This window comes from Mustela erminea, unplaced genomic scaffold, assembly GCF_009829155.1.
Source record: "Mustela erminea isolate mMusErm1 unplaced genomic scaffold, mMusErm1.Pri scaffold_44_arrow_ctg1, whole genome shotgun sequence".
Lineage (NCBI taxonomy): Eukaryota > Metazoa > Chordata > Mammalia > Carnivora > Mustelidae > Mustela > Mustela erminea.
Window position 1 is genome coordinate 17,568 of NW_022476404.1, and position 13,700 is coordinate 31,267.

The 13,700-nt window shown below is 38.9% G+C and overlaps 1 protein-coding gene across 1 annotated transcript in view; it reads left to right on the forward strand.

Moving 5' to 3' along the window:
* The window catches only part of LOC116584008 (complement receptor type 1-like), a 60,631-nt gene that overhangs the window by 6,178 nt on the left and 40,753 nt on the right, over positions 1-13,700 (forward strand). Inside the window, 3 exon segments of the mRNA XM_032332000.1 lie at positions 3,055-3,234; positions 3,869-3,968; positions 11,128-11,213. Of these exon segments, the coding sequence (XP_032187891.1) occupies positions 3,055-3,234; positions 3,869-3,968; positions 11,128-11,213 (366 nt within the window).

The window sequence follows — 13,700 nt, forward strand, 5'->3', positions numbered from 1 at the left end:
TAGCAAACAGGATCCAACAGCACATTAAAAAGATTATCTACCATGACCAGGTGGAATTCATCCCTGGGTTACAAGGATGGTTCAACACTCGCAAATCAATGTAATAGAACAAATCAATAAGAGAAGAGAGAAGAACCCCATGATCTTCTCAATTGATGCAGAAAAAGCATTAGACAAAATCCAGCATCTGTTCCTGATTAAAACCCTTCAAAGTATAGGGATAGAGGGAACATTCCTGAACTTCATAAAATCTATCTATGAAAGACCCACAGCAAATATCATCCTCAGTGGGAAAAAGCTCACAGCCTTCCCGTTGAGATCAGGAACATGACAAGGATGCCCACTCTCACCACTCTTGTTCAACATAGTATTAGAAGTCCTAGCAACAGCAATCAGACAACAAAGAGAAATAAAAGGTATCGAAATTGACAATGAAGAAGTCAAACTCTCTCTCTTCACAGATGACATGATACTTTATATGGAAAACCCAAAAGACTCCACCCTCAAACTACTAGAACTCATACAGCAATTCAGTAATGTGGCAGGATACAAAGTCAATGTACAGAAATCAGTGGCTTTATTGTATACAATGAAAATATAGAAAGGGAAATTAGAGAATCTATTCCATTTACTATAGCACCAAGAACCATAAGATACCTGGGAATAAACCTAACCAAAGAGGTGAAGGATCTGTACTCGAGGAACTACAGAACACTCATGAAAGAAATTGAAGAAGACACAAAAAGATGGAGAACCATTCCATGCTCTTGGATCGAAAGAATAAACATTGTTAAAATTTCTATACTGCCTAGAGCAATCTATACTTTTAATGCCATTCCGATCAAAATTCCACTGGTATTTTTCAAAGAGCTGGAGAAAATAATCCTAAAATTCGTATGGAATCTGAAGAGTTTTTTTTTTTTTAAATAAACTATGGTAGGTGAGTTTATGGAGTTGATATTAATATACGGGGATTAATATATGAGGGATTAGGAATGAAGGAGGAAAAGAAACCAGATCAAGCTTTCTGTAGTGAAGACTCATATGTTTCTTTCTATTTCAGCTATTATTCCAATTTACATTTTTTACTTCTACCTCACAGTAAGAAGAAGACAAATTTGGGTTCAAATTCTGTTCTCAGAATCCAGTTTCTAAAACTATACATTGATATCTCTTGTATCAGCTTCTTTTTGCTGCTCTAAAAAATTATCACAAACTTAGTGTCTTACAACAATAGAAATTTATCCTCTTATGATCCCGGAGGTCAAATTCTCAAATGGGTCTGTAGGGCTGTGTTTCTTCTGGAGGCTCCAAGGGAGATTAGGTCCCTGCTCTTCTCGTCCAGAGGCTGCCTGCATACTTTGGGTCATGGCTCTCTTTCTCTACCTTGAAAGCCAGCACTTGAATGTCTTAAAATCTCCTTCTTCTATCTTGGATCCTCTGCCTCCCTCTTTCAAGGACCTTTGTGATTACATTGAGGGCCACCCAGATAACCCAGGATAATCTTCCCATCACAAGATTCTTAATTTAACTACATCTGCAAGCCTGGTGCCATATGAGGTAACATTCACAGGCTCCGGGGATTAGGGCATGGATGTCTTTGGAAGCTGCTTGTTTAGTAAACCACATATTTTCAAAGATTTTCAAAATCTTAGCTGAGCCTGCTGATGGAATCCATTACTATTAGGGTCCAGCTTAGTAACAAATGATTGTAGCCCAGCAAGCAGCAGGCAGGGTGTACACTGAATATGGCTAATGGGAGCATAAAATATATGTAGAATCTAAAAACATAAACTTGATGGAACAAAAGACAGGGAGAAAGTAAGTGGAGTGAGCATTTTCTACAGTTCTTGCATTGCTGGGGAAATAATTGTTCATTGCATGTTAACATGGTAAAAATGCATGTCATCTTTAAAGGAGCTATAAAAGAATGTGTATCAAATAATCTAATAAGAAGAAATAACAATAGGGACTCCTGGGTGGCTCAGGTGGTTGAGTGTCCAACTCCTGATTTCGAATGAATTCAGGTGCTACTCGACACAGAGTCTGCTTGAGATTGCCTCTCTCTCTCCCTCTCACTGTGCCCCTCCTCCTGCTTACTCACACTCTCTCTCTCTTGCTCGCTAGCTCTCTCTCTGTAAATAAATAAATAAAATCTTTTCTCATACTCAAAATGAAGGCAAAAGAGAAGAGCATAAGGAACATAGGAAAGGAAGGACAAATAAAAATCAAATAAGATGATAGATCTAATCATGAATATGTCAACAACTATAGTAAAATAAATAGACAATTCCACTTTACAGACAAAGATTAGTGGAGTGCTTCATTTCCCAAACCATCAGCTGATGTGCCCTGGGAACCTCCAGGATCTCAGAGGAGACCCATGGGTTATTTAAAATATTTGGTGGAACAACAATTCTGGGTATTTCTCAGATACTGTGCAACCACTGGCTCCCAATAGGTCTTGGCTACATTAGATTGCAGTAAAGTTCTTTTTTTCTTTTTCAGTAGGTCCCTCTTGGTGACAACAAATCTTTGCAAAACTGGGTTTTTAGCAGTGGCTGTAATAAAAGCATCAAATGAAAATTTTTGTAGAATAAGAAATGAGGTGGTGGATTACAATTCAACTCTAAGGTTTGAGAAGTTGAGCAGTGCTCAGCATCCCACTATGAAGAATGGTGGACAGGGTCACCTCAGTTGGCGAAGGGGCTGATTTCAGTTCAGGTCATGAGTTCAGGTTCCTGGGATCAAGGCCTGCATTGGGCTGTGTGCTCAGCAGGGAGTCTGCTTGAGATTCTCTCTCCCTCTGCCTCCCTCCCACTTGTCCATGCTCGCTCCCTCTCTCTCTCTCTCTTTCTCTCTAAATAAATAAATAAAGCTTTAGAACAAAATGAAAAGCTCATGTCTATGTTCACTAGTAAGAGATGCAAACATTTTAACATTATTAAGATGTTCTGTTTCTTTGATCACATCTATGAAGCACACTGGAGAAAAAGAGGAAGTAAATAGAAGTTTCTCCATTAACTTGGATGTCACTTTGGTCTTGGCCTCCAGGTCAGTGCAAAACTCCGGAACACCTCCTATTTGCCAAGCTGGCAAATCCTACTGATGAGAATGAGTTTCCTATTGGGACATCTCTGAAGTATGAGTGCCGCCCTGGTTACTCTGGGAGAAGGTTCTTTATCACCTGCCTCTCCAACTCGGTCTGGTCAAGCGCCGAAGACAAGTGTCAGCGTAAGTACCTCTGGACTGAGAACTCTGTGTCAATCAAACATCCGTAGAGCTGAATCAATTGTTCAGATTTTGGAACCAAGACACATACAATTGTTAAATTTGCCTCAAGTAGAGTACATGTAACAGTTATTCTTTCTGTCACATCTTCCTACTGCTCTGACTTGCTGGCACCTCCATTACAAGGTCACTTCATGAGAAATGACCTTCACAAGACACAATGCAGGAGAAAGCTCCATTCAGTAGGGGTTTCCCATTGTCACCATTGAAACTGCATCACCAATGACTCAGAAAAGGGAAGAAAATTGTAGGTGGGGAGAGAATCCTGACTTCGAGATCTCTGATTTAAGCTGGTTGGATGACAAAATAACCACTAAGGTAATAAGTAAAGTTTGCATTTTTCTGGGATGCACAACACAGGGAAAAGATCAATTAGGAGGGGAGATCTTTTTTTGGAAGTGGAGCTTAGTAAGTGGCTGACTCTGAGGCAGTCTTCTTAGTTTCTCTGAGGTGGCAAAATCTGCGGAATGGCAAATACTTTTCAGGAAGCTTCAGCCAGGTTGGGACCTTATGTATTACTGAGAGATGTTAGGTTTGTTCTATACCCAATCCCTCAATTCTGATTCTCCCCCCATAGGGAGATCATGTGGAACTCCTCCAGAACCCGCCAATGGCAAAATGATCGTAAACGGAGATGCCCGGTTTGGGTCAACTGTTAATTACATCTGTAATGAAGGGTGAGTGGCAGCAGCATCATTTGGGTTGACAGTTCCAGAACTGTAGCACCAATCTCTAAACAAGAGTCTTAGAAAGTCTTCCTGTCCATTCAAACCATAGCAATAAGATTTCTAAGTAGATGTGGTGGCTTGAATCCAGGTATTAAACTACATTTGAAAAGACTAAACAAATATTTGAAAAATAGGAAACACCTGTATCTGTGCTAGAAACTTGGGGGTGGGGAGGAAAGATGTCTATGGCACATCAAATTCATGCACCTAGAACCAAGTGAAATGTTCACTAAATGGGAAGGACCAGGTCTCTAAAGAAGCAAATGGAACAACCATTAGTGGCTCCGTGCACATATTCCCACCCCAAAGCAACAAGAGCTGGAGATGGTGGATTCTGAAGTGGGAAAGAATGAGTTGTTTAGGATGATGGAGCCCTGAGGTGCAGAAGCAAATCTTGACTGTTATAGCCCCTCTCCAGAAATGTGCATGGTGCAGAAATTTGCTGTGGTTCATCCTTAAAGGAGATGACCAGTTCAGGAAAGAAGTAGGGAGACTGCTTTACTTTTTGCTTTTTAAAAAACACTTATTTATTGCTTACTTAAAAGACATATAAAATAACATAAGTGATCATTATAATCAGGAAGAAATAAAATGAACTTCAGGGTATATGCTATCCACCTTAGGAAACATTGCTAGAACCTTAGACGTCTCCACTGTGCCTTTCCCAGTTCCCATTCCTCCACCTACAGAATCTCTCTGGAAATCACTGTCCTGAATTCTATGTCATTGACTCTCTTGCATTTGTTTTCCATTTTCTCCCATATATCCCTACTCAGTTTAGATTTCGCTTTACATATTTTCAGCTTTATATAAATGGCATAATATTACATGTGTTTCTCTGCAGCTTGCTTTTTCACTGAGCATTTTGTTTCTCACAATTACCCATGTGGTTGTAGTTAATTCAGTTTCACTTGGGAAAATATTTCCTTGAATGGATATACCACTACTCATTTTCTCTTGGTTGTTATATTTGGATTGTTTCTCATATGTTTTTCTTTGTTTTGTTTTGAAATCATAAGTATTCCCAATATAAATACACATGTCTCCTAGTGCCCATGTGCAAGTTTCTCAGGGACAGTGGTTTTCATACTTATTTTGTTATGATGCACAGCTAAGAAATATATTTTACAATACATATACACACTCACACACATACACCTCACACACACATTTATATAAAGTACCAAAAACTTCTTACCGTTTCTAATTAACAGCATACTGGAGGTTCAAGCCAAGAAAATTGATCATGAAAAAGAAATAAAAGGCATCTAAATTGGAAAGGAGAATCAAATCAATCTCTGTTTGCAAATGATGTGTTTTGTATAGAAAATCCTAAGGAATGAACACAAACACACACACACCCAAAACCCATTACATCTAACAGATAGTTCAGCAATATTCACATATCAGACCAACATGCAAAATTAAATTGCATCTCTATACACTAACAATGAACACTAGGAGAATGAAATTAAGAAAGGAATTCCACCTACAATAACATCAAAAAGAACAACTTAAGTTCAAAATAACCTTAACTAAAGCAATGTAAGATTGTACACTGAAGATTATGAAACATTGCTGAAAACAAAATCAAAGGGGATCTAAATAAATGGAACCACATCCTATATTCCTGGATTAGATGACTTAATATTGCTAACATTGTAACAATATTGAATACTGAATACTACAGAATTATATAATATTGATCTCACCAAATTGATGTACAGATTTAATTCAATGCCCATAAAATTCCAGCATCCTTTTGCAGAAATCAACAACTGATCCTAAAATTCTTCTGTCAATGCAGGGCACCCAAACAGTCAAAACAGTCTTGAAAAAGAAGAAAGTCCCACTTTCAAACTTACTCTAAACCCACAGCAATCTAGAATGTGTGGTACTGCCCTAAGGACAGATGTGTAGATCAATAGAATAGAAATGAGAATGCAGAAGTAAACTCACACACTTATGGTCAACTCCGTTTCAGCAAGGGTGCCAGGACAATCCAACGGTGAAAGAATAGTCTTTTCAACAACTGGTCTTGGGGCAACTAAACAACCAAATAAAAACACATGAAGTAGGAAGAATGAGTATCATGAATTATGTTAACAGATTAAGCCTGAAATATTTGAGTAATCCCACTTGGCCTAGACGTATAATGAATATTTTCTCTGCATTGCTACATTTGTTTTAGAAAATCTTCTTTCACATTTTTTCCTTTTATTCTCACAGGAATGATAGGCTTAATAATGTTCCATTCTCAACCTGTCCTTGTCTGGCTTTACAACCAATTTATCTATATAAAATGAGCAGAGCACGTTTCTTTTCCAAAGAAGGCTGGATCCCTCGATCTTTTCTTCCAATTTCTTCTTGTACTTCTGTGTTCTTTTAAATATATTTAAGGCTATGTAATTAGGTGCATGCACACTGAATACTTCCAAGAGTATTAAAACTTATTATAGTGGGTTGCTCCTTCTTTCTAATAATGCTTTTTGCGTTAAAGCCTATCTTATGTGTGCACTTATACTCCTATTATATATTTAATATAACTACATTGCTTTTTGATTATTTACCCACTCTCTTTAAATCTTTTTACTTTTTACTCTCCTATATCATTCTGTTAGGTGAGACTCTGATAAATAATCAATACTTAGATTTCCTTCATCCAGTTTGATAATGGCTACCTTTTAACTAAGGAGTTTAATCCATTTGCTTTTAATGTAACTACTAATATTTCAAATTAATGCCTACTACCTGATTTAGTGTTTCTATTTACACCAATTTTATGTTTTCACACTTCCTCAGCTTTTGTGTCCATTAGGTTTTATATTCTTATTCCATTATGTCCTTTACTAGCTTGGAAAATAGAGGCTCTATTTCTATTTATTTAGAAGTTTACCAGGAAATTTTAACTTGTATACTTGAAAACTGTGCAAGTTAATCCCTACATTTATCTCCCTGCTTGCAACACATGGATGTAAGAAAATTTCAACAAATTTACATTTGCAATTATACTCAATAGTACATTGAATTTATGTGATCCCATTCACTTATGAATTTGTGTAATCAATATAGAAAGCTAGAAGTTAAGGAAAAAATGTAAAAATGTAGTCCAATGACTCAATCTTGACCAAAAAAGAATGGAGAAAAAGAATTCATATGGATCTTAATGAAATTTAACAAGTAGGGATAAAAATTTTTAAATATAATTTCCAACTGAACTAACAATATAGAAAAATTAATCCATGTAGGAGGACAGCCGATGTTCTTGTTATAAGTATATCTATACAAAAGATTGAAGGATTGACTCTAAGCCCCTGTCACCCAAAGGATGGCTCACAGACCAGCAAGGTCAGCATCTCCTGGGAGCTTGTTAGAAAAGCAGAATCTTCATACCTACTGAATCTGAATCACATTTTCACATGATCCCTGCATGATTTTAAGGCACATAAAACTTTTGAAAGGCCTTTTCCTAAACTAGAACTGTGCTAACTTCTGTAAGAAGGAGTTTGGGTAATTTTGTTTTTCATTACTGGGAGTTCTGTACCTCTCACTTTTGACTATGTTGTATACATATTAACTTCCTAATTCAGATTTAACAAGCTATTACTAGAAGTTTCAGTTCCAAGACAAGATGGGCAGACTCAATTTTCCCTGAATCTCTCTCTACATGTAACTAAATACCCTGGAAACTGTTCAACATGCAAGCATAGAAAGACTTGGAAAGGTGGAAAGAAGATGATTGGGGACCTCAGAGCTTAAAGAATGACACTGCAGTGATGCCCCTGGGTTTTCTCTTTATGTCTCAGACTGGATGCTAGAAAGGAATGCAATCCCAGATAGTCAACAGGCAGGGACAGACAGGGAGAGTAAAGTCTAGTCGAAGGACTGGGAAAAGGGAAGCTCAGTGAGGACGTAGTGGGAAGACACATTGATGGCTCCAGTGGCTCAGTCTGCCCACATGAACAGCATAAGCAGAATCAGGGATGGGTTGGGGAGTCTATCCTTCTTATGTCCCACAGCCCTGGGAAGCAGCAGATCCCAGTCCACCAGCAGCTGTATTAATGGGATGACCTGGGCTTTAGTCTCAATGACAAATTTACCACATGCTCCACACCAGCCAGCAGCAGTGAGCCCTATTCTGCCTGTGTTGACAGTGTCAATAGAGCTCAGGTGGCAATACCTAGACTTTAAGGCAGCAGTAAGAGGGCTCCTCCACTCACACCCCAGATGCCAGAAGGCCCAGCAGCCCAGTCCTATGAGACACAGCAGCAGAAAACATTCCAGGCCCAGCATCTCTTGATTCTATACCCATGGCAGGGAGTCACCAACTCAGCAGCAGAAGGAAAACCATGTCTGGAGTTTCTGGATCCTCCATCCAGCAGGAGAAAGCATTCCAGGCCCATGTCTCCTGGTTCTCTACCCAACAGCAAAATGTAGCCCAGAGAGATGCTTCCCTCCCCTGGTGGCAATAACACAAATGAAGGGGGAATGCCACCTTCGCCAGATAGCCATAGAAGGCCAGAGGGCTTATTCTCCATCCAAGGTCCCAGCATTTCCCATTCCTTACCTACTGACACCAGGAAGTTCAGAGAAGCACCTCCACTGTCTACAGGCAGTATCAGCAGGAATGCATCTGGCATTTAAGAGGAGCCAGGAGAACGAAGCCCCAGAAGAGAACGCAAGACAGGACTGGAAAATTAAAGCTCATGAAAGTAGGCCAGAATCTACACACTACCCTACAGAGGGAGGTTACATGCTAAGATACATTAAATAAGATCAAGAGTCTCTTAACATAACATCCAAAATGTTCAGGATACAACAGAGAACCATGAGTCATTGGTGATTGTATATGATCCTTCTCATATACCGCTGGACTTGGTTTGTTATAAATTATTGAAGACTTTCTAGCATCCATAAAATATTAGCAAATCAAACCCAACAATGCATTAAAAGAATTGAGGCCAAAGACCACACTGGAAATTGCTCCAGGTATACAGGACAGATTCAACATTCAAAAATCAATCAACATGATCAACTCTATAAACCGGCTAAAGAAGAAAATGTATAGGCCCCTAGCAATTGACAGAAAATGCAGTTGGAAAAATCCAATATCAATTCATGATAGAAACTCACAGCAAGTTAAGAATAGCCTTGAACACATCTGAAATCAAGGTGTCAGCAGGTTGGTTCCTACTAGGAGCTCGGAGAAAGAATCCATTTCGTGCTTTTCTCCTAGCTTCTGGTGCTTGTCAGCTGTCCTTGGCATCATGAGCTATAAACACATCATTCCTACCTCTGCGTCTGTTCTCATGTGACTTTTCCTCTGTATGTGTCAACGTTTTCTGTCTTTCTCCTTGTCCAGATTTTCTTCTTCTTCTGAGGACAACAGTCATTGCGTTAGGGCCCATGTTAATCCAGTATGACCTCATCTTGCTCTCTTATATCTGCAAGACCTTGTTTCCAAAAAAAGTCATATTCTAAGGTTTCAGGACAGGAATTTGGAGATACCAGTTGAACCTGGTACGGACACAAACAGACATTTCACTGAAGAGAGTCTATCAGTGGAAAGTAAGTACAGGAAAAGATATTCAGCTTCAATAGCCATTAAGAAAATGAAAATTAAAACAACAATAGAATAATGCTACACATGTATCTGAGTGGCAGAAATACAAACTAGTGAAAACAGCAGATGCAAGTATGGTTGTAGAGGAAACGGATCATGCATTCATTGTTGATAGGAACAGAAACTGGTAAACCCACTCTGGAAAACACAAATGAGCTATCAGGCCATGGAAAGCCAGGAGGAAATTTAACTGCAATTTACTTAGTGAAAGAATCCAATCTGAACAGGCTCAATACTGTATAATTTGAGGGAAGTGGCATTCTGGAAAAGAATATATGGAGTGAAAAGATCCGTAGTAGCCAAGGGGTGGGAGGAGGGAGAGATGAATAGGCAGATCTCCGATGATGTTTAGGACAGTGAAACTATTCTGTGTCATTCTTTAAGGGTGCATCCATGTCAATATGTGCTTGTCTAGACCCATAGACTATCCAACGCTAAGACTGAAACCTGCTGTAAACTATGGACTACAGGGGATAATGATGTGTCAATGTAGGTTCATCAGTTGCAAGCCACTGTACCAGTCTGGTGGGAGATGTGGATAATGTGGGAAGGTATGCATGTGTAGGGAAAGGGAGTATATGGGAAATCCCCTGTATCCTCTGGCCGATATTACTGTGAACCCAGAACAGCTCTTAAAAATAGTCTGTATAAAAATTGAATACATTGGGGCGCCTGGGTGGCTCAGTGGATTAAGCCGCTGCCTTCAGCTCAGGTCACGATCCCAGTGTCCTGGGATCGAGCCCCGCATCGGGCTCTCTGCTCAGCAGGGAGCCTGCTTCCTCCTCTCTCTCTCTCTCTGCTTGCCTCTCTGCCTACTTGTGATCTCTCTCTGTCAAATAAATAAATAAAATCTTTAAAAAAAAAAATTGAATACTTGTAAGCACACTCACATATCCACAAATTAGTCCTGAGGAAGTATGAATAAAATTGGTGATCATACCTATGTCAGAATCCTGGTTTTAATATTTTACTACAGTTTTGCAAGACATTATCCATGGGAGAAATTTACATTTTCCAAGTCTTATGGCACACTTTCAACAGTTTGTGGCATACTAAGTGAAAATCGCTGTCTTTAACATTTTACATAGGAAATCCATGTTCAACTTGTTTTGTTCTGCTTGGATTTCCTTTGGTTCTAGTTTGAAGAATCTTAAACATGTTAGGCTTAAACTAAAATGTAGCTCAAAGTAATTAAGAACAGAGGACCCATTTAGCTAAGACATCTGAATAAAGATGTAAAATTTGGGAAAGTGGTAGTATACTATCACAAATAGTGATAGTATACACTATGTCATATACTATGTCTACGTAGTATATGTATACATATATGTATATGTATATACATATACATAGTATATACTATGTTATAGACTATGACAAATGGAAATTGTCCTTCTGAATTCTCCAGGATACACTGTCTTGTAAGTAGCCATTTCAGTAGGAAAATGAACAGGGAAAATAACATTCTTTCTTCTTTCCCTCTAGATACCGACTTATTGGTAAGACCTCTATTGCATGCATCATCTCAGGCAAGACTGTCTCCTGGGATGACGATCCACCTATTTGTGAGAGTGAGTTGAAATAGTCCTTGTTATTACCTTTTCCAATAGATTCTAAGTTTCCCACTAAAGTTATACAAATGTTAAGTAGATTCCTTTTGTGTATTCTATCCCTCAAAACCTATGGGGTTTCTGGCAACTGTTTCCTTATGTTTTTTCCATATGTCGTGCCTTTTATGAATCTGGGGACTTAATGTATAAAAACCTTCAAACCTTAGTTTTCCTTCAGTTAATTCAGAATGACGTTGATTGTGCCACCCCCAGTATAACAATCGTTCTACTTGGCAAATTAGTCAATATTTTTCTAAAGCGATGCTCTCCAAGGCTGGTGCAGCTGTGGATCAATCAACACTCGCACACACGTGGAGGTCCACAAAACCTCTTGAGAGGAACCATGTGCTATAAGCCTCAAAATGGACATAGATTTTGACCCACTTCTTAGAATTTATACTTGGGAGATAAATACAGACTTTTCCTAGGAATTCACTATACACTTCTCATTGCTTCATTCATTATAACAGCAAAAATGTTAAGGTAACCTAAATGTTTCCAGCTATGGATTGGAAAGTACAAGAAGGAAAGAGCCTTGTTAAAAATGACTACCGAGAATTCCTTAAGAAACATGAAATCGAGCCCTGCAGAATTAAAAGAGATACATCCAGGGGCACGTGGGTGACTCAGTCTGTTAGATGTCTGACTCTTGGTCTCAGCTGAGGTCTTGAGCCCAAAGTTGTGCGTTTGAGCCCTATCCTGGACTCCACACTTGGCTTGGAGCCTACTTACAAAAGAAGAGGAGGAGCTAGAGGAGGAAGAACATGAAGATGACAAAGAACGAAGAGGAGAAGGAGGAGGAGGAAAAGAAGAAGAATAGGAGGAGGAGGAGGAAGAAGGAGAAAGAGATGAAGGGGGGAGGGGGAGGAGGAGAAGAGGAAGAGGAAGAAGAGGAGCTACATCCATACACTGGAATGTTATTCAGCTAAAAATAAGAAAAACAAAAGAACATAGAAACACGAGGTCATGGAGATCCGATGACATATAAATATGTAAGTTATATGCTTTTATGTGAAAAAAATCAGATGACAAAACAGTACTCTGGCTTGATCTCTTTATTTAAAGGTAATACACCTCTATCTATTCCTAGATTTTCATCTTTATTTCTAATTCTCTAACCTTTCTTATAGCTAATCGTTGGTGAATGGCTTCAAGCCTCTTGGTGAAGGTGGGATGAAACTTCAGTATATGTTCTGGCCATGTAGCAGCATGCTTTCTCAAAATAATGATTAAAAAAAATTTTTTTTTGTGGGGGTACCAGGTGGGGGGTATTATAGAGGGCACGGATTGCATGGAGTACTGGGTGTGGTACAAAAACTATGAATACTGTTATGCTGAAAATAAATTTTTAAAAAATGAAAAAAAATACTATATATACATATGTATGTATGTATGTATGTATGTGTGTGTATATATATATGATATATCCATTAAAGTTGTGGTCATACTTAAAAAAAAAAAACAAAAAACAAGAAGAAGATTGTATCTTCTATTCATTTGAGCTACTTTGAGTCTGTCCATAGGCTCCCAAGTCTGGGAAATGGTTGATGAATAACCATTACTTTTTTTTTTTTTTTTTTAGTGATTCAATCAGAGGTAGATTTTTTCCTGCTTGTAGCCATCAAATAATACTTAACTGCACTCTTCATCTATTTCAGTTTTAGGGAATCCACAACAATTAGCCAGGGACAAAGATCTCTGCAGGCAAGTCATTCTGATCTCTGTTTCAGTTGCCTCTGGCTATTAAGTGCTGCCACTTGGCTCCTGCCAGCCTGAGGTCCTTTGGTCTCCACTGAATTCAGGAAACCCAGATCAATAACAAAGCTCCCAGTGTCACCAGTGTCTTTCCCAGCCTACAGAGAATAGCCATCAGAGAGTCTGTCAAAAATACGGAAAATTCCCCAGGAATGTATTTCTCAAAGCCTTGGGTGGAAGGATAAAAGGTGTCTCTTTGAACACCCCACCCCTCAGGCACATAGTTAAGGAGTGGACGAACAAACGGGCTCACATAAGTCCACTCTGGCATTCCTAAATCCCTAAGCCATAGGATTTCTTCCTCAGGACTACACTAAGAAAGGTCCTGTATTTCAGCTTCATTTAATGTAGGTCAGCCTCTAACACAGTGAATTCACAATCTTAATTCCTTTTCTTTTGGGGGATACCTTCTTGCTGGTCCTAATTGGTGACCCCCTACCCCGCCCCCTGCAACCAACACCCCAACTCCACTTCCAGGTCTTTCAGGACTTAAATCAGGTTAAAGAACCACAATTATGGTGAAGTATTAAGGGTAGGTCCTGACGAAGATCAGCAGTCCCTGAAATTAGAGTTGCCAGATTTAGAAAATAAAAACACAAGATAGCCAGTTAAACTTGAATTTCAGCCCAGCGACACATATTTTTGTATTCTAAATATGTGCTTTGCAATATTTGGGATATACTTATACTTAGA